General features: G+C 47.7%; 1 protein-coding gene across 1 annotated transcript in view; it reads right to left on the bottom strand.

Annotated features, from left to right (window-relative positions):
- Positions 1 to 3,374: 3,374 nt before the first annotated feature.
- Positions 3,375 to 26,260, bottom strand: part of LOC142771374 (uncharacterized) — a 62,230-nt gene continuing 39,344 nt past the window's right edge. The window contains exons 4-5 of the mRNA XM_075872851.1: positions 25,920 to 26,030; positions 3,375 to 3,734 (exon numbers count right to left, since the gene is read on the bottom strand). Coding sequence (XP_075728966.1) covers positions 3,673 to 3,734; positions 25,920 to 26,030 — 173 coding nt within the window. The 3' untranslated portion in view covers positions 3,375 to 3,672. The remainder of the gene's footprint in view (positions 3,735 to 25,919; positions 26,031 to 26,260) is intronic.

Genomic DNA, 26,260 nt, shown 5'->3' with positions numbered 1-26,260 from the left:
ACGCGCGACAAGAAAGAGCTTCGTTTGTGCCACAGAGCAATGCAGTGACCACGCCTCATTAATGGTCGTTCACTTGGACGTGTATGCGCGTCGCCGTCGCAGGTTATGTGTGACACTATATTACACAGTGCGATCTGCACCCATTCCCTGATCTAGGGATCTGGGGAAACGTACCCTTTATAATAAGCCACCCGGCTTATTTAAAGGGAGATCGCCACGTACGAATGGGCTCGCCATGTACATGATTTAAATAAACCCTCGATTAGGTTCAGCTTCCTCCTGGTTAGACATGATTATCCCGGATCTCCGGTGCCTGTAAAGGCCATTCGCTACTATGGCGACATTTCGTGCCTTTCTTGGTCCTGCGTCAGCTGTTCTCTTGAGAACGTCAGCGTGGTACTTCGTGGACGCAAGCGGACGTTTCCATGTTGTACACTGGGTCCAGCGACAACAGTCCCGAACAAGATGTCTTTTCAAAGTACACACAGAGTATTGACCCTCCTTCCTGAGCATACTGTGCTTGTCTTTGAGGTTGATGCCACCGGTGCATCGTTAAGTCTTATGGTCTTTGACAGAAGCATGGTTCGGTTAATACTTCTGCTTTATCGTGAAGAACTTTTCCCGTGGGAGTCGACGTGATGGTTAAGCTCAGATTTAGTTTAGGGCGTGCTTCGTTAGTCTTGGTTCTCTAGTCTAGCGCACTTCTCTCTACTTTCAACTTCGACATGAACAATATCAGCAGGTGTTATGACTCCTGTTCTACTAAATCCGTACCGCTTCATGCGGCTACCAGTGAGGTATTGGACTCGATGCTTTCACTTTTGTATTACTCTACTACTATATCTTGAGGTATCGGTTTCAGGAGTACTTCGCATAGCATTGAAACACAAGATGAAGCCCTTAACTAAAGCATGGCAAGTACTCTGTTGTTAAGTTGAATGTCGTTCAATTACTTTAATAAAGCCGTAACGCTGTTTGATATTGGCACCAGCCCAAGCATTCATAGGTTTCTCAAGAGTTTCTGCTCAATCAACTTGCAGTTTCCGTAGTGCTGCTTCAATATTCCAAGAGCGCCGTTGTAACTTGATTCCGTCACTTGGATACCGCCGACGGCTTAGCAGCAGCTCCGTCAAGCTGGAAAACCAGGTCATGAAAGCGGCCCGTGTCAGAAAGCCTCGGGTTCTCTTGAACCAGATCCAGAAACGTATCCCACAATGGCTGCCCTTAGAAGATGGTCCCGTCGAAACGCACAAGTGCTTACTTGGAAAACCCGGCACCGAATTCACGCTGTGAACGTGTCGTTTCCGTTGAGGTGGCAGCCGGTCGGTTTCTGTCGGCTACAGTCGGTGAATTCGTTGACAGAAGCAAAGAGAAAGTCTTGAGCATGTCAGTATTGTGCTCGAGCAAGGCCAACGCGCTCACGGCTGCTTCATCGTATTCCATGACGGAGTTAAATTCTTCTATGACTTGCTCGTCGGTCATGACTTTTTCCTATTCGGTGTTGAGTACGCTCAATCCCGACTATATCGCCTTTGACCGTCCTTGCAGGAAACAAAGCGCAAAAAATTCTGTCTGGATCGAAAGACCTTGCGCACCTCGTTAATAATCTTCGAGCTTTGCGCTCGGTGAGCGGCCCTCTTGTTCTTGATCCGCTCAATGACGCCTCAATTCAGTGGTCTTTAACAAAATAACCCGCAAGATCTAGAGGCGCTGGCTGGCTTCTCAGGTCATTCGGCACCAAAAAGAAAAACATGATACCAGAAAAAAAGACACTTCTACCTGCTTTATTGTCCCAGAGCGCTAAGTCGTCCCGAAATGGCGAAGAAATGGTTCATAAGCCCACCGTCCACATTCTACTTACTGCTCGTGCAAGCTCGCGTCGTCGTCGTCTGTCATGCTCCGCGCGAGCACCATTTCTAACAGTGACCGTTGTGGGTGTTAGCACAGGCGATGCAAATAATATATTCATCACGTGCTGTCATCATAAGAACAGTTCTCTCAGCAAAGAAAGTACTTGTACATTATTTGCTATTAGCGTAAAGCTTTAGATTCGTCATGAGGCCATCGTGACCGTGAACAGAGATGATGCATATATTATGTTAATTCTTGTAATAATACCTGTGCTTTTACGCTCGAAAGCCACCATATGATTGTTAGAGATGCCATAGCGGAGGGCTTCAGAAATGCCGACTATCTGGTGTTCTTTATCATGCAGTGACATTGCACAATATACGGTTCTCCGCTATTTCGCCTTTATTGAAATCTAAACACCGTGGCAGCGGTAAAATTCGCGATCAGAAGCCGAACATCGTAGCCCCTGTTTCACCGAAGCAGACTACCCTCGTATTCTAGAAAGCCCCTTCACTCAACGCTCCACCTTCACTTGAGAAAACCGATGGGAGCGCCACCTTTAGGCAGGGCAATTCACTGCATATCAGTGATAATTTGCAGCTATTCTTGAGTAGTGCAGCGTCATTTTCAGCCGAACAGCGGCGCAGTGCTGAACTCTGTCAAGTGAAGGGTGTAAGTCCAGTCGAGGAGCGTTTGTGAATACGGGGGTGTGTTGCTCTTGTGGTCTCGTGAAATGGCGTCACTGTTATGAAAATGGACGATATCTTCGTAACGTAACACATTTTAGGATAGCAGTGTACTCCTAATTTTTTTTTACTAACGTAAAGCTTCTCAGCAAAAGCGTCAAGTCACTACTCACGACGCGAAGCGAAGTGAATTAAATGTGCTCAGTACGTAATTTGATGATGGCGTCACGTGTTGTACGATTTATTGATTTGTAGGTTTTAACGTCCCAAAACCACCTAATGATTATGAGAGACGATAAAGTGGGGGGCTCCGGAAATTTCGACCACCTGGGGTTCTTTAACGTGCACCCAAATCTGAGCACACATGCCTACAACATTTTCGCCTCCATCGCAAATGCAGCCGCTGCAGCTGGTATTCGATCTCGCGATCTGCGGGTCAGCAGCCGAGTACCTTAGCCACTAGACCAACGTGGTGTGGCTTGTTGTAGGTTAGCAAAGTAATTGCGAAGTATTTGTCATTGGCGTCTCTTATAATCATATGGTGGTTTGTGCGTGAGAAACGCGGGGCACGTTTCAATCTGCTTGCGATTCTTTTCGTGACCTTCCAATTTGTTTCTATCGCGTTTATTGATTCGGCTTGGCGGCAGAGCTGCGACGTTTTTTTTATATGGTCTCCGTATACCTCTCACTTTCAGAGGCAAAAGCTTTGAAAGTGGTAATACAGCTTGCAAATCAGGCTCTCGATTGCGAAAAGTTCTACTAGGTCTTCCATTCCTTGTGAGGCTGTATCTCTAGCCATTATGAAGGGGATGACAGAATATAATTATACGCAAAAAGTAGAAGTTTTAATTTTTTAATGAGGTACATGGTGCCACGAAAGGCAGAGAATCTATATCAGGCGGACATTTTTTTTATTTATTTTTTATTTCAGTGTGGGCAATTTCTTGCTTATCGAGGCATGATGTTGTCCAGGCTGGAAAATTTATGGTGTAAGGGAGAAGCTCATGTTTCGGCTCGTATGTTTTAAAGCAAAAGGATTTTATATGCCGAGATCTCACTCTTATTTAATATAATCTTTGTAGTAAATCGATTTGTATGAGCCACAGTACATTCTGTGTTAATCGTAGAGAACACTTCATTCCAGAGGGTACTGGTCATCGACATCAAAGCACTCAGTTGAAAGCCTGTCCCGGTTGCCTGTAAAATAATTACACGCCCTTTAACTGTAAAAAAAAATAGCAGTACAAAATCATTGAAACGTATTTTTTAAAGGCTAAGAGTACTCATGTGCGAGAGTCTTCACAATATTCCGTGAGGTCTCTTAATGAAGCAATTGATACTTGCCGCTGTCGACATTATTCATGCCATCGCTATTATAAAGTTCGACAACAATGACTAACTTATGTGTGTAATAATACAGAGAACTTGTCAAGATGGTGGGGAGTTATCTGAGAAAAATGTGGCTGATCACTTTTTCTAGGAATCGGTAAAACACGAAAGTGAAACGTGTCCTCACAGATTCAGTTGAGCGTTCATATTGCACTGTTCCGTCAAAAGGCCGAAGAAGTGAATTCTGCAGCAACAATCGAAAAGCCATGCGAAAAACGGCAAGAAGTAGGTCTAAACTTGCAGCACGAACCTCAAGCAGAAAGCACGCACAAAAACAGCATACGGAGGACCAGCGCGCACAAAGAACTGTAACAGCTCAACACATGAAGTGTAAACAGAAATAACGCACATATATACACAGGACAAGCGCGAACAACGGTCACAATCCTTACTTCTTCACCTCTTAGTAGGGTGCTCCTTTCGTAAATGCGGCCGCAGTGACCGAAGAAGTGAGCTTGGTGCTCTCCTGAATCACTAGTCTGATAAGCGCACACGCAGGAGAGACCACGCTCCGTGGAGGCGGCGCTCTTTGAAATGCAAGAGGCGATTACCTTTAAAATTGGCAAAACGCGTGCTCGTCGCTCCATCTCACTACTGATCACGAAAAGAGCTCTGAATCTACAGAGCTCTGAGGACCGCCAAATAGTATAAGGTGTGTATATAAATAGATTGCGCATTTAGGCGTAGTAGTTAGAGCCGCGTGCTGTAGTTCGACAGGTCACTGGTTCGACACCCCGCAGCACTTTTGCACATTGCCTCCTTTCTTGCAATCTCTTAGTATATATTTTACAACGCCATATAAGAGATGGAAATAAGTCATCGTAGCCGTTGTGAACCTCGGCATGAAGCACTTTTGTGTTAAGACACCACAGCAACATTAAGAAGAAAGAATACATGTGCGAACGATTCCAGCCCGTCCTGTTGTGCCTTTGGCTTTTATGTTGATAAGCTGTTTTAAATATTGGTGCTTTGGTTATATGACAGGTAGCAGCCACAAGGTCACCTAACTTACTATTGGCGATCTCGTTTAAGCACATCGGAAGATGGTAAGCAGATATTGCGGCCAAATAGCTTAGTCATGAGCTCTAGCCGAAATATAAAAAAATATCTAAAGTCGAGCAGTACTATTATTTCAATTACGGGGTCACTCTTGTACAGCTCCGTAAATGTACTTTTTTTTCTTCACTGGCAGGATGAGGTCCTTTTACCACTATTGGCTAATGATGATATGGTATCTATGACATGGCAGTTATCTTAATATGTGATGCTGCATTTGAGGCAGTATATAATAATGTCCACACCAAGCAACTGCCGATGTTAGAACGATTCTTGTCGTAGTACAAGTGGTAGTGAACAGCACGGAATACCGTCACTGACGCCACCGATAATATAAAAACAACCGTGTTCTCTATTGCTTGCTCCAGTTTTTATTGGACATTGCGGATATCAACGATGTTTTCTTTTTACACTATAGGAGCTTAAATTTCAATGCCATACCATATTGATGTTTGCACCTCGAGAAATGGTGCTGTGCTTGTGGGCATGATTACCACGAACAAAAAATTGTGATGGAAAGTAAGAATAAAAACAAATATTTGAGGCGCAATGAATCCCAGACATTCTGTGTTCCAGCCAAGTACTTTCCTACCGGGGTCCTACTAACAAACCTTGTTTGATTTGCAAAAGTCAGATAGTGACAATAGTCACATATTTATTGGTCAAGTTTCCACGCTTTCGACACATGTTGGTTGGACTCCAGATATCACCCTCCAAATTTCTGTAGGCTTCGTGGTCACACATCGATCGATACAATTACGGAATCAAGAGCTGCATTACTGTTCAAAATTTTCAAGACATTCATTTTTGACTGCTATCGAAATAAACTAAATGCTTCGGAGGCTCCATTAGGACACCCTTAAGGTATCAGAACACCAAAGTGTTTTGTTTTGGCTAGGCTGTTTTATGGCGCGCCTCAGAGGCACATGTGCCTCTGTTGAGTGGCGTAGCTGTTTTTGGCTAGCGTCTGCACAACTGATTGGAAAAAAGAGACCGGAAATTTTGTCCATTTCACTTGTAATTCGCCTCTGATTTTATATTGTTCCTCAGTCACGTGCGCTCACGCCTCGGTCGCGATATGCAAGGGCTTGCTTCATTCGTCACGACGAGGCTGTCAGCCTTCGCTCGGTTCTCTATTGCCAGCAACTCAAAGAGTGGTGTGCCTAATACTCGAGTGCTGAAGGTTTCAGTAGCAGTTTGTAAAGAAGGTTGCATTGCTGCAACTGTGGTAATCCATAACATCAAACATAGTTGAAGTGGGTGCAGGACGAAGCTGTGCTAATAGGTTATATAAAGCAGTCTTTCAATGGTCGGTGTTTTTTTTTATGTAAGCGAACTCCAAATCAGCGTAGCCTTGTTGTGTTAGAAAGAATAGAGCAATTACAGAGGACGATCACTATAAATTCGGCAGTTTTGCAGAAGGCGACCTGAGCACGGAGGCTCCCCCTCTTCATCGGCACCATTTCGGCAGGAACATGTTCCTGGCTTCTGAATTTACAAAGGGTGTAGCAGTAATACGTGCTTTGCTTCTCACTTTCGCATAGAAACTTCTATCTGCGCTGCTGAAATAACCTTTGTCTAAGCCACCACTGCATCTGGTTGTGGTACCACCTCTTGGCGCTGGCACCTCTACCGCTGAGAGATTTCATGTGTTTTCTGAACGCAATACACCTATACCCCTGTCACACGGGCACCCGTGAAGGCCGTTTAACTCCCTCCTCTTTACGACAACGAAAATGCGGTTGGTGTCACACGACCATCCTTACGCAAACGAAGGTGAACGGAGCATTTCGCAACGGACGTTCAACGATCTCCCTTCGCAGCGAAACGAGGTACTCTTGTCTTCAGCAGTCTAGAGGTCAGAGAAACATTTCGAGCACTAAGTGGCCGCAGTGAAAGAATAATACATTTTCGCAATAATAAACGTTCTTTCGTTGTAGTACTCATTCACAACGCGTGTTTGTTTACAATATTTACGCCCGCCAGAGTTCACTTACTCTCAACACCGATGCCCTACACACCGTGCCTCGAGAGTCGGGCCAGCCGGCGCACTTTATAGTGCTTTTTTTGTAAAAACCGCATAACGAGGATTCACAAAAAAATCAACAGGGATCAAATTAGAATACTTTTTCGAAAATCAAACAGCGCCAGCTGAGCCCCCTCGCGGCAACTGTTACAACCTTGTCATTGCCGTGTGACACTGCCACAACTCCTTCTCCGTCGAACCCCCTCGGGGAGATTTACGTTGACGGTGTTCAACGAAGTTTGGTGATGGCCGTGTGACAGGGGTATTAGGCAGACTGCGGACACCATATATTGAAGAAGCACTTTCTCGCTTACAACAATGTATGCATAGAGGTAGTCTTGATTATGAAGAAGTCAGCAATTTCGCTGTTTTATCAGTATATTTCCAAAAGTGCTAAACCATTGCCGATTCGATACTTAAATGAACGGCCACTTTAAGAGCTTAGAGATTAGCTCAGTTATAGCGACATAGGCTATTTTTATATAGAGAAAGCATAGTGGGTATTTATTATACAGCAATAAACTTGTCGTTTCCACTTCAACTGCCCACTTCCATGCCAATATTCCAAGCCGAATCAATAACAATTATTGTGGCAATACGAAAGGTCAAAATTTGTATTTCTTCAATAATTACACTGAAACTTCTATATTTCTTTTGGACTTTGGCAGTACAAAAGTCAATGCGCTGCTTACCAAATTCTGATGCTTGTACGGCCAAACATTTATTACTTGCTTCAGTTCGTCCGTCCGCGTTGCGCAATACCGAGTTTGGTACATGTGAAGCGAGCGAAACGGCCGCAAGCGCCTCATGAGCGTAGCTTGTAGTCATGTTACATGACACGCAAGGGGAGCTGGCGAAATGGCCTTCAGTGCATCATGAGCGTGGCATGTAGTCATATTGTTGCATGACACACATCTCATGATTATCATGTTTGCACCGGTCACATATCTTTGTCATCCATTCACGTGCCGTAATACCAAATTTGGTATATGTTACGCTAGCGAAATGGAGCATGCGAACTTTGCCCTTCTGAACGGTGTAGATTTGAAGCCCCTTAAGTTTAAGTCGTATACTTTATGTTATGAAACAAGAATATTTGACGTAACGTAACCAAAATTACGATGCAGAATCCCACCTTGGAAGTTTAACATAAAAGTGTTCTATGTCGCAGTCCCCCATGGCTTCGCTGATGTACTTCCGTCATTGAAGCGACGTTGAAAAGTATACTAAAATATTGAAAATAAAAAGAAACTAGAAGGCAACCATTTGGCGTGCGTACTTGAACGAGCAACCTCTCATTTACCAGCGCTCTGCGCTAACGACTACGTGACGGAGCATACATTATTTAGAATGCTATTGGGAATTCAAGCCATTTATATACAACATACACGGTTTGCCAGTCCTCAGGGCTTCGAAACTTTAGCGCGTTTTTGTTATCAGGGCAAGATGGCACTACGGGCTCACGTTGGGTGCGCTCTGAAAGTCGTCACATCCACGAAGCACCGCCTCCACGGAGCATAGTCTCTCCTGCACGCGCTTATTACACTCGTAATTTGGGAGAGTGCGAGGGTCACTTCGTACGCTGCCACAGCCGCGTTTACTAAAAAAGCGCGCTGTTCCTACACCACGCAGGACGAATTGTGACAGTTTTTCGTACTTGTCCTGCGTATACTTGTGCGCTCGTTTCGTGCGTCTTCCTTTCTGTGTAAACAGCGCGCTTCGAGCAGGGGTTGGAAACTCCCTATACCTCCTATGTATTTGTTATCATCAGCGACAGCACTGCTTTTGCCTCTGGCACTTGCCGGGTATTCTACTGGAAATAAATCGCGAACAGAAAACTTATTTCATGACGTCACAGGTGACATCCCGAAATAGAAAGAAATGACAAAAAATTGATAGGAGGAGGAGGGTTGCCGCGGAAGCACTCCTTTCCAAGGACACGAGCGCATTCCGCATGCAAGCGGAATGCGCTCGTGCCCTTTTCATGTCAGCTGGCGGCTTGGTCAATGCCACCAATTGTAAAGTATTCGTCAATTTTTAAATGCGAAGCATTTCTTAGCGAACTTCGGCGAAATTGAGCGTCTCTATCTATCTAGCCGCTTACGTTTGGGTGCTCTCGTGGTCACCACCTTAACTTGGCGTGAACCGAAATTAGCATAGGAAGGTAAGATAGTTTGACAAATATGACGCACTGATCGAGACATCAATAATGTCACAATTCTATCGCGCGCGTCGTGAAACACTTCCCGCTTGACAGCCACACATATCCACCGGCGGGTATGTGTTGCTAGTATGCGGGTATGTGCCACAGGTGATTGACACTTATACTATATACCCAGGAACGACGAGAACACACATGGGCAATTTTAACGCATGAGCGTTAAGCAATATCCAACATCGGTAGCGTCGACCCAACGAAGGCATAGAATAAATATCAGTGTTAAAAAACAAACCTGACATCGGCAGGGTTGCCCACTTGACGAATGCAAATAATAAATTACAGGTTCCCAGCAGGGATCAAACCGAGGCATTCTGCGTGGCAGTCAAGCATTCTACCACATAGCTATGCCAGTTTCGGAACTACTTCTCAAATAGACGCTAATCTTCGTGAAACGTCAATAGTGGTTGCAGTGCTGCCTATTCAATTTTGTAAACATTACATATGTACTCATTTCATACAGCCGTCACGTCAGGCTAACGTCAATTGTGCTGAGGTGCCATGGGCTGAAATTGATTTAAGTAACAATGTCAGGGGCAGCATCTTCGCGAGCATCAGCACTTCATATCAGCTTCTGGTGTTGCTAAAACACATTTCAAGCTGACAGCGTTGTGCAAGTGGAAAACTGATTATATAAACATCTGCAACTCTTCAACAAATGCCTCTGCGTGCAATTATTGTACCTATATTTAGCGTCAATTCATGACGTGTCGCTCAATAAAAAAAATGCGACACGGTCACCTTCTTTCCGCGTGCTCCGCATAAAAGGAATTCCCAGGTAGGTGGGATCTGCCAATATTTTTTTCTTCAAAATTCGTTTGTGTTCTCTGAAGAGGCAAGAGTTAAGCTGACTGATTTCTCAGTAAGACGAAACTGCATCGGCACAAAGAAAATAAACTTTTTTAATAGAACGTTACGTATAAAAACAAAAACAGTAGTGTTATAGTGTCAATATAAAAAAAGCAGCTCTTGTTAACAACTAACATATGGTCATAAACGTTGAACCCAGAATATCTGAACCAATGCACAACAAGCGCAAGTGAGACACGTCGTATTTGACTGAATAGCATTTGTTATGATGCGCGCATAGTTTTCTTACAGTACTTGAGTACCAATCGAGACAGAAGAACATAGTCACGGAGAGGCTTGAAGTGATTAGAAGTTTACGAGAAAGAATGTCTCTGAAAACAGTCTTTCGGCAAATGCACTTTTCTTCGTCAGGACACCAGCGTTGCCTTCAGGAAGAAAAGCTCACTTGTGAAAACGTTGGCTTCATCGACATGCTCTGTAACTTGAAAAGCATTTAGTTTATCATGTGTATTTGAGTAACAGTATTAAAAGTAAATGCTCACAAATTTTCAAAACAGGGCTACAAGAATTCAATGAGCACGAACTAGCCTATACTTATTTAACATCGCTGGAACTACCCACTGAAAGTAAAAAAAACAAAAAAATTGGCAGATTTCATGTAGAGTGGGAATCGATTATATGCGAAGTACGAAAAAGAAAAGTTGATAAGTCACTTTACAATCCGCACAACGTTACGAGGGGGAGCTATATGATTCCATATATGACTTCCGTGTAATTATTATCATGTTTAGTTGTGTCGTTTACTTTTGCCATCTATTCACTTCACGTAATGCTAAATTTAGTATATGTAAAGCTATAGAAACGGCCGTGAGCACGCTATGAGCTTGGTATGTTGTCATATTCTTACATGACATGCGTGTCAGGATAATCATGTTTGCACCAATCTTATACTTCGTCATCATTTGACGTCATGTAACACAAATTTGGTATATGTGGAGCTAGCAAAACGGCCGCTAGCGCATCATGAAGGGCCCAATAAACTCCATTGTAGCGTTGACGCGCGCGCACGCTGGGCACAGCGACGCTGCGTTAGCAAAACGCAAGCACTCTACAGTCTGGCGAGCGCTCGATGGTGACGGACGCACTCCACATCGCCTCCGTAGATTTTCTGCTATTTCTGCGGACATCCACCTTGGTACCCCTGAAACTTGGATTTATCGTCACCGCCAAGTTCTCCGCTTCGCCTAGACAACACCTTCGTCCAGGTGGGTCTAGTTTTGACAACTTGAGGGACAGCCTTCACTCCCGGCTACAACGCCGCCTCGCTAAGGGCTCTCAGCCCGGCGATAGCGGCCGCTAACGTGGTTACGGGCTATGATCCTACCTCAAGCCAAATGCTGTCCATGGAGCTTTCATCCTCCGAAAACACTATGCCATCAGAAGATGAATACCTCGACGACATGGTGAAACTGTGGCAACGCAAGCAAGCAAAATCGAAGTCTGCGTCTCAACAACAACGAGACGCCACGGCGGGCCACCATTCCCCAGCCTTGCAAGGAACGCCGGCGCGCCATCCCTCCGGCGGTGTGCCTACCTCTGCTCCGTCCTCGCAGCCAGCGAAGCAACGCAAGTGGCGTCCGCGTCAAACTCCTCGCCTCTCTCGCGACGACTACATCGTAGTGCTGAAACCTCGCGTTCCCTGCGAGCTACGCACATTTGTCCCGGCCGATCGCGCGGGCGACGCCATCCGCAGCTACCTCCGCGACCGGACTACCACGCAAATTCAAGTGTGGCCAATCTGGGAACAGAACATCTTGGTCTGTAGCACCACCATTTTGCCTATGGCACAGCGACTCCTCGGGGACTTCCAGCTGCAAGTGGGGGATCAGCAGCTGCCCGTTCGAGGCCACGCCAAGGCACCAGGGGATACATGCAAGGGCGTCATCAATGTAAACCCTGCTGAAAGCCCGGAAAAGATAAAGTCTGAACTGTATTGGCCTCAAGGTACTATCCTTGCGGTCCGCAAACTCGGAGATTCCGCGGCGGCGGTGGTGACTTTCGAGGGCACGAAGTTACCCCGCTTCCTCTTCTACCACTGCGTGGCGACGTATATCCGCGCCTATAAGAAAACGGTCCCTGTATGCACCAAGTGCGGTACCATCGGTCATCGACCACCTCAGTGCCCTCACGCCGCTCCAACCCAGTGTGCCAAATGTGGAACCCCCGCACCTGCAGGTCTAGATGCCCACGACTGCCACCCCAAGTGCCTCCTCTGCCATGGCGCCCATGAGACTGGGACCAGTGGCTGCACGGCAAAATACCGAAAATATCGGAAACGCAAGCAGCCCTCAACATCTCCTCGAGGGACCACCTCATGTTCGTCACATCCAGACAGCAGCACAAACCTGCATCATTCGGCTCCACCACTCCACGCCGACTCTCAAGCATTCCCACCGCTCGAAGCACCAGCGGCGGTACCTCAGGTGAGCAGTTGGGCAGGGAAAGCTGCTTCTAAGCCTCTCTCACCCCCTTCTGTCGATCCTCCTTCTCCCGAACTTGCGGCCCTTCGCCAGCAAGTTGCGGCACTTCAAAAGCAAAATTCTCTTTTAACTAAACAACTCGAACTCTTAAATAAGCGACTTCAACCCCAACAACAGTGTACTGCAAAGCCATCTGGTATTGCCTCCTCTGTCCAGGCGGCTACGCCAGCTATGTCCAAGCTTAGTCCTCGCGCTAAGTCCACTCCCATTAAACCGCCGGTTCAAGCAGCCATGTGTACTCCAGCACTCGGAACCGGTGCTACATCTACTCCAGAAGCTCTTGAGGCTCCTGGGGCACCTCAGGTTATCTTGCCCGCTAACCAAACTCTCCCTAGCGAAGAGCGCACCCCGTGCGTAGAGGAACGCCTCACGCGCGTCGAAGCTTCGATTAATCACCTCCTCACCAGCTTCTCGGTCCAACGCATAGTAGTAGAGGTTACCCAGGCTATTCAAGCCTGGGCAATCACCCAGTTTCAACCCAAGGCATCGCGTTCCCGCTCCTGCTCGGTGAGCAGTGAGGGTACAGCTCCACGGCGTCGTCGTAAGGTGGCTACCACCACCCCGTCGTCGGACAATGCGGCCTCCGTGCCCCTCCCTGCCTCTGAGGATTCCGAGTGGGACATGGAGGACCAAATATAAAACCTAGGACAGTCACGATGGCTACCAATCGTACGTCCCGTTCAAACATTGCGTCTAAATTCGAGATCATACAGTGGAACCCTGGAGGCTTCGGGAACAGGCGAAAGCGTTCACATCTTTCCCTTTTCCTCAGCTCACTTGGCTCTCAGCCGGCCGTCTTGGCGCTCCAAGAATCTGGCCCTGCTCCATCCCTTTCTGGATACTGCTCCTATGTAGGCGGCACCACCACATGCCTCCTCGTGCATAAAGCTTACACGGCGATACAGATCGACCTCGATCTGGATCTTCCTTACGACTACTGCATGATATCAGTGCTGTCTCAGCGGAGGGGCCAACCATCAATACATATCTTAAACGTGTACTGTCCCCCTCGCCTTGCGAGGGCTTCGTTTGCACATCTCTTCCATCGGGCACTGCGTATAGCGGCCCGACAACCACTGGTGATTGTCGGGGACTTTAATGCCCCCCGCCCTCACTGGGGTTACCACTACGAGAAGGCCCGGGGCAGAGAGCTCAAGGAGCTCATTTCCTCGCTGAGCCTGACGCTTCTTACCGATCCGGCACAACCCACACGTTCCGGCAACTCGGTCACGCGAGACACATGCCCCGACCTCTCCCTCACCCGTCACATCCGCGATGCTACATGGGAAAATTTAGGCGAAAACCTAGGCAGCAATCACTTTTTACTCCGCATTTCGTTCACACCGCGGCAGAAAATGCGCCAACACTGGGGCCAAGCCCGTCTCACCGATTGGACTCAGTTCAGAATGCAACCATTCCCCGCTGGCCTCTCCTCGACCGAATATGCAGCGTGGGCATCATACGCTCTTCATATGAAACAAGCGAACACTCGCACCCTTGCAACCTCTAATTTGACTCCTGCAATCGATCCACACCTCCTACATCTTTGGCACGCTCGCCGCGGGCTCATAAGGCGCTGGAAACGCAACAAACTTAATCGGAAACTTCGCGCTCGCATTGAGGCGCTCACTGCAGAGGCGGCCGCATACTCCGCACAACTTTCCGATGCTAACTGGGCAGACACCTGTTCGAAGGCTGCAAACCAGATGAGCTCTAAGAGTGCGTGGCGACTCTTTAGAAGCCTTCTCGATCCCTCCACCACCAGGGGAGAAACGCAACGCCAGCTTCACCGTGTTCTGCATGCATTTCAGGGCACTACGGATGAACTCGCGCGAGAACTTTGTGACCGCTACATCTGCCGCAAAATTGATCCCGCAGGCCCAGCATATACGTATTCCGGCACCCCTAACACTGACCTCGACGCCCCATACACGCTTTCTGATTTACGATTTGCACTCACGAAAATGCGACGGGGCACGGCCCCTGGACGCGACGGAATCACAGTATCGCTCCTGGCAAATCTTCCCGACCAAGCACACCTCTCGCTACTCCAGCTTATAAATTCGATATGGGACGGTTCTCCGCTTCCAACGGAATGGACCACATCGGTCGTGACATTCATTCCCAAATCGGCAAAGTCCGTTAGTATTGAGGCACTGAGACCCATCTCACTTACGTCTTGCGCAGGCAAACTCATGGAAACCATGGTTCGCGAACGCCTTTCAGCCTACTTGGAGGCCAGGAGCACCTTTGCCGACACGATGTTTGGCTTTCGCCCGCATCTGTCGGCGCAGGACGTCCTGCTCCAGCTTCAACACGATATCATAGAGCCGACTACTATGCGCCATAACGATAAAGCCGTGCTCGCTCTCGATCTCCGCGGGGCGTTCGACAACGTCAAACACAGCACTATACTCACTAACCTGTCTACCACAAACTGCGGGCAGAAGACTTTCAACTACATTCGCGCCTTTCTATCACATCGCACCGCCTTCATTCGCCTTAATTCTACCGAACACGGCCCGTACTTATTAGGCACGCGGGGTACACCTCAAGGGGCAGTTCTGTCTCCTCTGCTTTTTAACCTGGCGATGATGAACCTCCCCTCTCTTCTAAGCGAGGTCGAGGGAATACAACACGCACTATATGCGGACGATATCACAATCTGGACCAACACCGGCTCCTTAGCGCAAATCGAAGAACGCCTGCAAAAGGCTGCCCTTCTGGTGGACACCTACGCAGGTTCATGCGGCCTGGAGTGCTCTCCAGCTAAATCGGCTCTTCTTTCAGTCTCTCCGCTACCGCCGCTTCAAATTTTTCTTCCGTCCGGGCCCATCCCGTCAATGCAAAATATTCGGGTTCTTGGCCTTCACCTCACATCGTCCTTGGATCCAAAGGGCACAATAGCAGGCCTCAGACGCACCAGCGAACAGGTGAGCCGCATGATACGGCGAGTTTCTACCAAGCGCGGCGGCCTCCGCGGGTCTCAGTCCCTCCGATTGGCCCACGCGTTTGTGACCAGTCGCGTCCTCTACGCCTTGCCTTACCTTCACCTGCGTCGTCGACACGAGCACCAGCTGGACGTCCTTCTTCGTTCAGTATACAAACGCGCTCTGGACCTACCTATTGCAACTTCCAACAGCCGATTCACGGCTCTGGGGGTACACAACACCTTTGCAGAGATGCGCGAAGCTCATCGCGTTAACCAAATCAATCGACTGTCGCAGACGCCTTCAGGGCGCCGTCTTCTACACAGACTTGGCCTTAACCCGATATCTGACCAAGACCCTCTGCAGCCGGTACCTGAGCTCTGGCGTCAAAAGCTATGGGTGGAACCTCTACCCCGTAATATGAACCCTGCCCTCCATCCTGCCCGTAGACTAGCACGCGCCGCGGCCCTTCATACGCGACACTCCGATCGTCCTGGTGTTTTCTACGTGGACGTCTCGGGTCCCTCCCCCTCGGGTCACTTCACGGCTGCCGTGATTACAGAGGGCAAACACGTAGATGGCCTCTCCTTTCGAGCAGACACAGTAACGCACGCTGAAGAGGTTGCCATAGCTTTGGCAGCCTCTAACCCTGCCTCACGCACCATCCTGACGGACTCGCGCTCGGCCTGTTCTCAGTACCTTCAGGGTTCCATTGCTCCGCTGGCGGCTAGCCTACTACAGGCAGCCTCTTGGCGCTTTAACCCTCATCCCATTCGTATAGTGTGGACCCCAGGCCACTCGGGCCTGCCCGGCAACGAGGCGGCAAATGCCGCTGCCCGCGCTTCTCCTGTCCGGGCCGTTGCCCCTCCATGTCCCGGGACGGAATCTGGCAATACCAACCTGACGCGCTTTCGCGAAATTTTGGCTTATTACCGGGCTTCGCGCCGCCTCTACCCGGACCCCGCACGCGGTTTGGAGAAAGCGGACGAACGACTGCTACGCCGCCTGCAGACGAACACCTTTATAAGTCCGGCGGTCGCCAGGCACTTTTTGCCGGAAATCAATGGCACCTGCTCGACCTGTCATGTGCTCGCCGACACATATCACGTCGTAGCATCGTGCCCAGTTAATCCCGTCCCTTTCTCATCCCCTTTTCCTATCCCAACTAGAGAGGCTTGGGAGGAGCACCTGCTCGGCTGCTCTACCTTGGCTGCACAACGCTCCTTGGTGGAGCGCGCACGGGCAGCTTCCAGCTCCACTGGCGTCCCGGAATAGGGTCTTGCCACTCTAGCACGCCGATGGGCCACGTCGGCACTCTCTAGTAAACTTTTTTCTGAAATAAATGTTTTTTATCACCACCACACTCTACAGTCTCACGCCTGGCGTGACCAGCGTCTGTCGGCGCTGCTTGACGGCAACCGGCGCGAAATGCGACATTCTGCATTTGGCGCCTGATCGCCATTGCTCTGAAATTTTTTTAACTTAAATAAACTTGTTTCTATCTCTCTCTTGGCGCCAATGCGTGACCCAGAAAGCACTGCCTTTTTTTGAGACGGAGGGACGTGGGACGCGCTGAACGCGCATGCGTGAAAGGAACGCAGCGGGCGCCTGCGAGCATATGGCAGGTCCGGAGCCTGGCGTGGCAACGCCGGCGTGACGCGACTAATCGATCTGATGCGACTAAACGATCTGAACGTTTCTAAATGTAAATCAATGAGAATTTCGCGTAACAAACAAACAAACTACCTAGCCCTGATTACTTTCTTAAAGATACCTTACTAGAGTCAGTTGAATCTTACAAATATCTCGGTGTGCACATAACCAATAACCTATCCTGGGCGCGCCAAATTGACTATGTAACATCTAATGCAAACCGCATGCTAGGCTACTTGGAAAGAAATTTCTCGCTGTCCCCGTCTTTCTTAAAAAAGCAGCTATATATAACCTACGTGCGCCCTAGGCTTGAATATGCTTCCTCAGTTTGGGACCCTGGCTATGTAACACTGTCTAATAAAACTGAAGCTGTGCAAAACCGCTCCGCGAGGTTCATACTTTCTAACTATCACCGTACTTCCAGTGTTACTAACATGAAATCCAGCCTTGACCTTGCTACTCTTGCTACTCGCCGGAAACTTGCTCGCCTTTGTGTGCTGCATAAAGCGTATCACCATAATCCCATACTTAAATCACGTTGGCTAAACCCTCCTTTTTTCCTATCTGAACGCCTCGACCATCATTACAAGGTTCATATTCCGCGCCAAAACACCGTAACATACTCCCGTTCTTTTTTACCAAAAACATGCCATGATTGGAACAACCTGCCTGCGTCACTAGTCACGATTACTAATCATGAACGCTTTCGGTCGGCACTCGAAAAATTTTATGCATTGATGTGCTCAACGCATTTTTTTTGTTAGATCGTTATTACGGGTTTTTTCTGTCGCGGTGCTTCCTTGTTTGATTTCTCGCGGTGCTTCCTGTGTTTTTAGATATTGTGTAAGCGTTAATTGTCATTTACACGTTTGTTCTCGAGTGTTGTACGCATGTACTGAATGTGATTTGTTTTTCACGTTTCAATTGTATTTTTTGTCTTCTAAACCCACTCCCCTCTATAATGCTGTATGCCCTGAGGGTACAATAAATAAATAAATAAATAAAATGAACGCCGGCGAGCACGCGCACCGCATCACGTCGAATTGTATTGGCACGTTAAATATTTGCTTGTAGTCACGTTCTCACATGATACGCATCCCATGATTGTCATGTTCGCACCAGTCACCTACCTTCGTTATCCATCGACGTCACGTAATACCGATTTGACATAGGTGAAGCTTGCGAAACGGCTGCGAGCGCATCATGAGTGTGGCATGTAGTCATGTTACATGATACAAGTGTCGAGATTATCATGTTTGTATGTGTCATTTACATATGTCTTCCGTTAGCGTGGCGTAATACCATGTTTGGTACATGTGAAGCTAGCGAAACGGCTGCGAGTGCATCATGAGCGCAGCTTGTCGTCATGTTACATGACACGCATTCCATGATTATCATGTTTGCACCAGTTACATCCATTCATCATCCAGTCACGTGCCGTAATACCAAATTTAGTGTATGTGACGCAAATGAAACGGCCGCGGGCACATCCTGAGTGTGGCATGTAGTCATGTTGTTACAAAACACGCATATTAGGATTTAAATGCTAGAGTCACTCGCTTGTGTTCGCCATGCAATCATGTCATACCATATCAGTTTTGCAATATGCCATGTAAGCGAAATTACCGCAAGAGCTGCAGGACCATGAATTGTAAATCATGGCATTCATGACATACATGTGGTGATTTTCATGTTATGACTAGTCAAATGTGATCTTCATACACTCATGTTATGTCATACCAACTTTGGTATCGATACCATTATCGAAACGGTCAGGAGAGCTAAATGTCGTAGGCGGCTAGATGGATAGATAGATAGATAGATAGATAGATAGATAGATAGATAGATAGATAGATAGATAGATAGATAGATAGATAGATAGATAGATAGATACTCTCACAGTCGCCGAAGTTTGCTAAGAAATGCTTCGCATTTAAAATATATAGCAGAGCCAACTCAAACTCAAGCCTTAATAAGCACATTTTTGAGAAGAGCTTGGCTGCCGTCTTTCCCTATAAGTCAAGCGACACTGCACTTCTTTCAGTGCAGTCAGGCTTGCAGAGAACTAGATTTACTCACGCGTACTTATGCAAAATCAATATCTGCTCAAATAATGGGTCCAAATTCTAGTGCTCCCTCGCTGCCTTTAGAAAACGCTCAAAAACCTTCGCGTAACTAGGAATCCTCGGGTTAGCAGCCCACTGCAGAGCTGCGGGAAACATGTGTTGCTCGATTAAGCCATCTTCGACGAATGCATGATTGACTTGTTCGGCGTAGCTCACTGCGGCCTTCGTTCACTGCCCGCCACAACTTGCTGTCTTTATCTCTCCAGTAGTTGACAGGGCGACCGAGCGAGATAACTGAGGGCGATCCAACATCTAGTATTGCTGAGTAAGGGGCGAGAAGGAGCAGGGGGCAAGTGCTACGAACGCAAGTCAATCGTTTCCTGAACTTCTCCTAATTTAAAATTCACAAAATAAGAACTATAAAAAGACATGTTAGCAAAATAGAAGTTGCTTACTTAGGTTTTTTTTTTTCATGTGTAAAAACTTGCGAAAGCCAGTAAATACGAACATTCAAAATTGTGCGACCAGGTTTCTCTACCGGCACCACAACAGTGGTCAGCCAGGGTTCAGGTAGGGTGCCACTTTGCCAGATTTATTCAAAGAACTCAAAAGGTGTCGTCGTGAGGCTGCATCCAGGTCGCGCCGCATCTGGTATGTGATGCTGTCGGCACCAGGAACACTACGGCGCTTGGTTCAGGCTAGAGCAGCATTCAGTTCGTGTTCCAAGATAGGCTCCTGGCAAAGAGCTGCAATTTCGCCGGTCGTCCAGGTAGGTTGGTGACCGTGTGGCGTGTGGCGTTCTCGTAAAAAGCTTGATTGCAGTATATCGCGCGCTGTAAGTGCACCAGCATGGGCTGGCGGGGCTTTCGATAGCGTCGGAACTCACTGAAAATTGGTCGCAGGCGCGATGGCGAGGGCTGCAGGATTGGCTGGTGGCAGTTATGTGAAGCGATCGGCCAGCCGCTCTGACGGTTCTTGTTCACTAATGCCCAAGTGGAGGGCAACTGCAATGACAGGTTACCATACTAGTGGTCCAGTGACGAGGGATTGAAGAAGGCGCCATGCTTTCGTGCCTTCTCTTGCCTCACTAAGAGAGTCGCAAATACCATACCAGCTTTGCCGCCTGCCATGGTTGGCATGTCGCCAACATACCGAATCCACCCGGTTGAAGAGTGTGTGGTTTGCTGGCTCCTGCGCCTTTAGTTCCCTGTAGGTAGTTACCTGCCTTGCAGCCCGTAAGGTCAAGTGTTGGAGGTCTGGCACAGGTTCATGCTTTGGCACCCTGGACTGGATGATTGCTGCCTGCGCTGCCACTACTACCAGATTCAGGAAATCCTGATCCTCTGAGACATCTCGAAGCTGCCTTCGGAAAGCCCGCCAATCCACGGCACTACACAGCGTTCTCCTTGGGATCTTTCCATCCACAGGTGAGCTGACGATTGGCAGGCGTTTTGAACCCCAGGAGTTAAGCTCTGTTGTCCAATTGCACCAGTCTACTTCACTGCCCAGGGTGACATCGACGGCAGAGCATGACGATCGTATTGTTCTGCGGACGAAGGTAAAGGATGCGGTGTTCAACACTTGAAGGCCCAGTTGGTGAATAACGTGTACCAAATCCCTTTCTCGAGAGGAAGAGGTGCAACTCCCCCAGACGGTGTGATGAGTATTAATGTCCTCACATAGAATATGGTTGCTTCTGAATCTAGCTGTGAGCTGTAGCAGCATGGTGGCGTCCCACCGCTGTCTAGGTCACACATACACAGGGGCCACTGCCGTGTCTACACCACAAGACCGCACCATCTTACTTTGCGGGCATCTTACTTTGATGGAACAGCTGGTGTATTTTCCTTGTTGGCCACAACACGGAAGGCACCACTCTGGTTTTCAGTTCATGGACCGAGAGATATAAAAGGAGCGTCGCGTGTGCGCTGAGTGCTAATTCTTTGGCCTTCCTTATGGCTGGTGGTGCCACGTCTAAAAGATCGTCTCGACGCCTGGTGTGCTTAGCGCCTATAAATACGTAAATTGACCATATGTTCTTTGTGTTAACAAGGAGTCTCCCAAGAGTTCCTTTTCCGGCGCCTGGGTGTCCGCCTGTGTCTCACCCCTCGATAACATATATGGTGATTCTTGAAAGAAAGGCAACAGACACTAATTTCTTTCTGCCCATTGGCAACATGGCAAGTGCTCTGTAAGGGTGGGAGGAGGAGGGAAAAAGAATAGAATAAAATAAATGATGAAATAGGGAAGGCAAGCGATGGGAAATAGAAGATAGGAAAGTTGAGAGCCAATAGAAGCAGTCTAAGGACGGGGCGCCTCTCGGCGAGAGCTTCACGGCGTCAGGAGGCCGCGGAGAGCGAACCAGTCGGCGGGAGCTACGTTGTCGTCGGAGATCGCGGGAGCACAATCCTTCAGATAAATTCTCCGAGAAACTCTGTCACAAAAAATCACAGCATATCCATGGAGTGAATGATGATGACTAGGGTGAAGCGTCCCTAAGTACGTTCACGCTTTCGTCCATTCATTGATTTTTGCTTCCGTCCGTCTGTGCGTCTGTCCGTCCATCTGTGCGTCCGTCCCTGCGTTCGTTCGTGCGTCTTTCCGTGCGTCTGTCCATCCGTTCATCTTTGCACCTCCTCTGTTTGTCTGTCCATCCGTCCCTCCGTCCACACGTCCATCCATTCGTCTCTATGCCTACTTGTCAGTCTGTCCGTCCGTGCGTCTGTCCGTCTGTCTGTCCATCTAGTGAACACTATAAGTACCGCCATCTCACATCTTTTTATATTATATCCATCATATAGAACTACCGACATTAAGCGGACATTTAAGGACTAAAGGAGAGGTGGCTTCCTACTACTATGACTACTACACAAGCACTACTAGTACTACTACTGCTACCACAACTTAAGTTGCGGGTGCACGACCCACGGATTAATGAGCTGCGCCCTAATATATACCGCTATCATACAGCCATCACGTAAGGCTAACGTCATTTGTAGTTAGGTGACATTCGAGTAAGTTGGCATATGTAGCAGTGTGCTGGGCGGCGACATTCGCGACTACCAGCGCTTTATATCAGCTTGTCGCTTCTGGTGTTGCTAATACTTATGTTACTGTTGGCATCATTGAGCAAGTGCTAACAAGTGGCTATGTAAGCATCTGCAAGTATTCAATATATGTCTATGGTTGCGTCATTTGTACATATATCAAGCGTTCTCTCGTGACGTGTCCCTCGATAAAAAATACAACACGGTCACCTTCACTGCACAGCTTCACATGTGGTTGATTGCCAAGGTATGTGGGACCTGTTGATTTTTTTTTCATAGTGTATGTATTCCAATTTATCAAAAATATACGTTTTAATTGCGAAGCATTTCTTAGCGATCTTCGGCAACATTGAGCGTATCTATCTATTTATCTATCTATCTATCTATCTATCTATCTATCTATCTATCTATCTATCTATCTATCTATCTCTCCATCTAGCCGCCTACGACTTTTAGCTCTCCTGGCCGTTTTGATAATGGTATCCCTACCAAACTTGGTAGTACATAATATGATTGTATGAAGAACATATTTGTTTAGTTATACCATGATAATCATGACAAGTGTGTCATGAATGGCATGATTTACATTTCATGGTCCTGCAGCACTTTCGGTGGTTTCATTCACATGGCATGTTACAAAACTGGTGTGGTATGGCATGATTGCAAGGCCAACACAAGCGACAGTCCCTAACATGAAAATTAAGACATGTATGCCATGTAACAGCATGGCTACATGCCACGCTCATGATGTTCGCACGGCCGTTTCGCTAGTGTCACATATAGCAAATTTGGTATTACAGTACGTGAATGGCTTACGAAGGTATGTGACTCGTGCAAACATGATAATCATGAAATGCGTGTCATGTAACAACATGACTACATGTCACGCTCATGATGCCCTGGCGGCCATTTCGCTAGCTTCACTTATACCAAATTTGGTATGACGGCACGTGAATGGATGACGAAGGTTGTAGGGTTGCTGACACCCACTGTAAAGATGTTTGCGCTGTGTGGCGCACCGGTCTCGCCCAAAAGCCGCATTCCATGTTACAACTGCTGGGCGGTATGTGGCTTTGTGTATGCGAGTGGTAATCACCGCTATCATCATCAAGGTTGTTAGAGCGGTAGCGGCGGCAGTGACCCCTGGCGGCAGGCAAGTCTTGGTGGCAGCGAGCGAGAAATAAGCTGTTCTCTTCTGTGCGTGGCGGTTGCAGCGAACGAACGGTTGTCTCTAGCGTGGGTCCCCGGTGGGTGGCACCGCGGGTCGCGCAGCGGGAGCCTTCGTGATAAGTCAAGCGTTGGCGACGCTGCCTTGGGTGTGTTATTGTGTTTATCGTCTTTTGTAGTGTATAGTAATATTGTGTAAGGATGTCTTATCTTGTTGATCACGATGCATGTTAAATTGGCGGACGATATAGTCGTTCTAAATTATTTGAATACATGTGTGTATTGTTTGGTTTGATCCGACCGTGTTCACTGTGTCCGTTCTCTCCAAGAGTGTGGCGATCGCCAATTCAAGACCCCTACACTGGCGCCCAACGTGGGGCTCTTGGATCAACGGACGACAGTTTTCGCGGTTCGGTACAAGCTGTTGTTACAGTCGGAGTAGAGTAGGCCTAGGGGGACTCCTTTGCTTGCGACGGCAATGTGTTTTGTTGAGGAACGAGGAGATCGCTTTTGTGACGTCTTTCAACTTGTTGGCACGTTGAGTTGCTCTTTTTTTTCTGCTTGCAAGTGGTTTTGATGTTCTTGTTGTTGTTGTTAGTTTCAAGAACGTTGTTCAGTTAGGACAAGAGCCATGCGGTCGGAATCTTGGGGTGAGCAAAGCTTAGAGCACGTGGATTGTAGGCAGGTCTCGTGGGTGGCGCACATGTCTCGCCCAAAAGCCGTATTTTGGGTTATAACTGCCGGGTGGTAGGTGGCATTGTGTACGTGAGCGGTGATAACCACTATCATTATGATGATTGTTAAAGTGGTAGCGCCAGCAGTGACCCCTGGCGGCAGGCAAGACTAGGTGGCGGCGAGCGAGAAATAAGCTGGTCTCTTCTGCGCGTGGCGGTTGTATCGAGTGGTTGTCTAGCGTGGGTCCCCGGTGCGTGGCATTACAGGTTGCGCGTCGGGAGCCCTCGTGGTCAGTCAAGCATTGGCGACAACGCCTTAGTGTGTTATTGCATTTGTCATGTTCTGTCGTGTATAGTAATAGTGTGTAAGAATGTCTTAGCCTGTTGATCTCGATTCATGTTGTATTAATTCGGCAGACTATATCGTCGTTCCTAACTAGTAAAATAAATGTGTGCATTATTTGGTTTGATTCGAACGTGTCTACTGTGTCTGTTCACTCGAACAGCGTGGCGCTCACCAATTTTAGACTCCTACAGGGTATGATACTGGTGCAAACATGATAAACATGAGATGCGTGTCATGTAACACGACTACATGCTGCCCTCATGATGCGCTCGCGGCCGTTTCGCTAGCTTCACATATGCCAAATCTCGTATTTCGTGACGCCAATGGATGACGAAAGTATGCGACGGGTGCAAACATGAGAATCATCAGATGCGTGTCACGTGAGAAGATGACTACATGCCACAGTCAAGGCATCAATAAATTTTGACGTGACGCGGTGCGCATGCCGGCGTTCATTTCCTTGCGTGATGCCGGTTTTGCCACGCCAGGTACCGGTCCTGCCATATATACTCGCAGGCGTGCGTTGGCGCATGCGCGTTTCAGCGCGTCCAGCGTTCCTCTGTCAAGAAAAAAGGGAGACGAAGAGTTTTCTGGGTAACGCATCGGCGCGAAATACAGCATGTCGCATTTCGCGCCGGTTGCCGTTGGGCCGCGCTTACAGACGCTGGTCGCGATTGGCGTCAGACTATGAAGTGCTCGCCTTTTGCTAATTTAGCGTCGCTGTGCCCAGCGTGTGTGCGTGTCAGCGCTACATTGAAGTATATTGGCCTCTTCATGATGCGCTCGCGGCTGTTTTTCCAGTCCAACATATACCGAATTTTGTGTTACGTGACGTCAATGGATGACGAGTTATATGACTGGTGCAAACATGATAATCTTGACACGCGTGTTATGTAAGAACATGACAACCTACTACGCCTATAGCGTGCTCACGGCCATTTCACGTTCTCTACATATACTAAATTTGGTATCACGCGACGTGAATAGGTGACGAAGGTAAACGACACAAGCAAACATGATAATCGTGACACGGATGCCATGTACGGCATCATTTACCTTACAACCTTGTAACGTTGTGCCTATTTTGAAGTAACCTATCAACATTTCTCATTCGTGCTTCGCATATAATCGGTTCCCACTGTACGTGGGTACTGCCATTTTTTTTAATTTTTGAAAATTCATAATACCTTTTTTATATTCCATGATTATAATGTGAACGTTACTAATTTTTTGGGCTGTCCCCAGAAATGCTTTTAAATGTCTTTTAACCATCCGGCACCTTTTTTTTTCAGAAAATCCTGCCACACGTTTCATAGGTGATCTTTCACGGTGGGTTAAACCCAAGAAAAGAGGTTTCGTTTCAAAATACCTTCTCGGTTTATACTCCGAGGACCCAAACAACCTACCACGTCTACTTCTCAACTACTATATCGGCTTTGCGTTGAAGTGGTAGTACTCACAGCATTCGCAAATGCACTGCTCGCATGTTTCTTCGCAGTGCAGGAAGCGTCTCCCATTGTAGTTGGGGCAGTACCTTTTCCACTTTTCACCACATTTCACCGAAGAATTCACTAGAAATTAGAAGCAAATAGGCGTTGCATCACCCCACACTAAGTTACATTCCGGAAAATTGAAAACGCGCTTGCTTTTGTGGGGCTTTCCATCAATAAAAGTAAATTTATGAATGGATGAAAGATTTGGAATGAAAACTCGTTAAATTCATGCTTTTTAATGCAATATATGACTACTGTATAAGGCATGGTCATCAACCAGGGATATTATAGATAACTCTTTTCTTGTT

Source organism: Rhipicephalus microplus, chromosome 9 (assembly GCF_043290135.1).
Source record: "Rhipicephalus microplus isolate Deutch F79 chromosome 9, USDA_Rmic, whole genome shotgun sequence".
NCBI lineage: Eukaryota > Metazoa > Arthropoda > Arachnida > Ixodida > Ixodidae > Rhipicephalus > Rhipicephalus microplus.
Note: the sequence above shows the minus strand (reverse complement) of the source record. Positions and strands in the feature narration are given on the sequence as shown.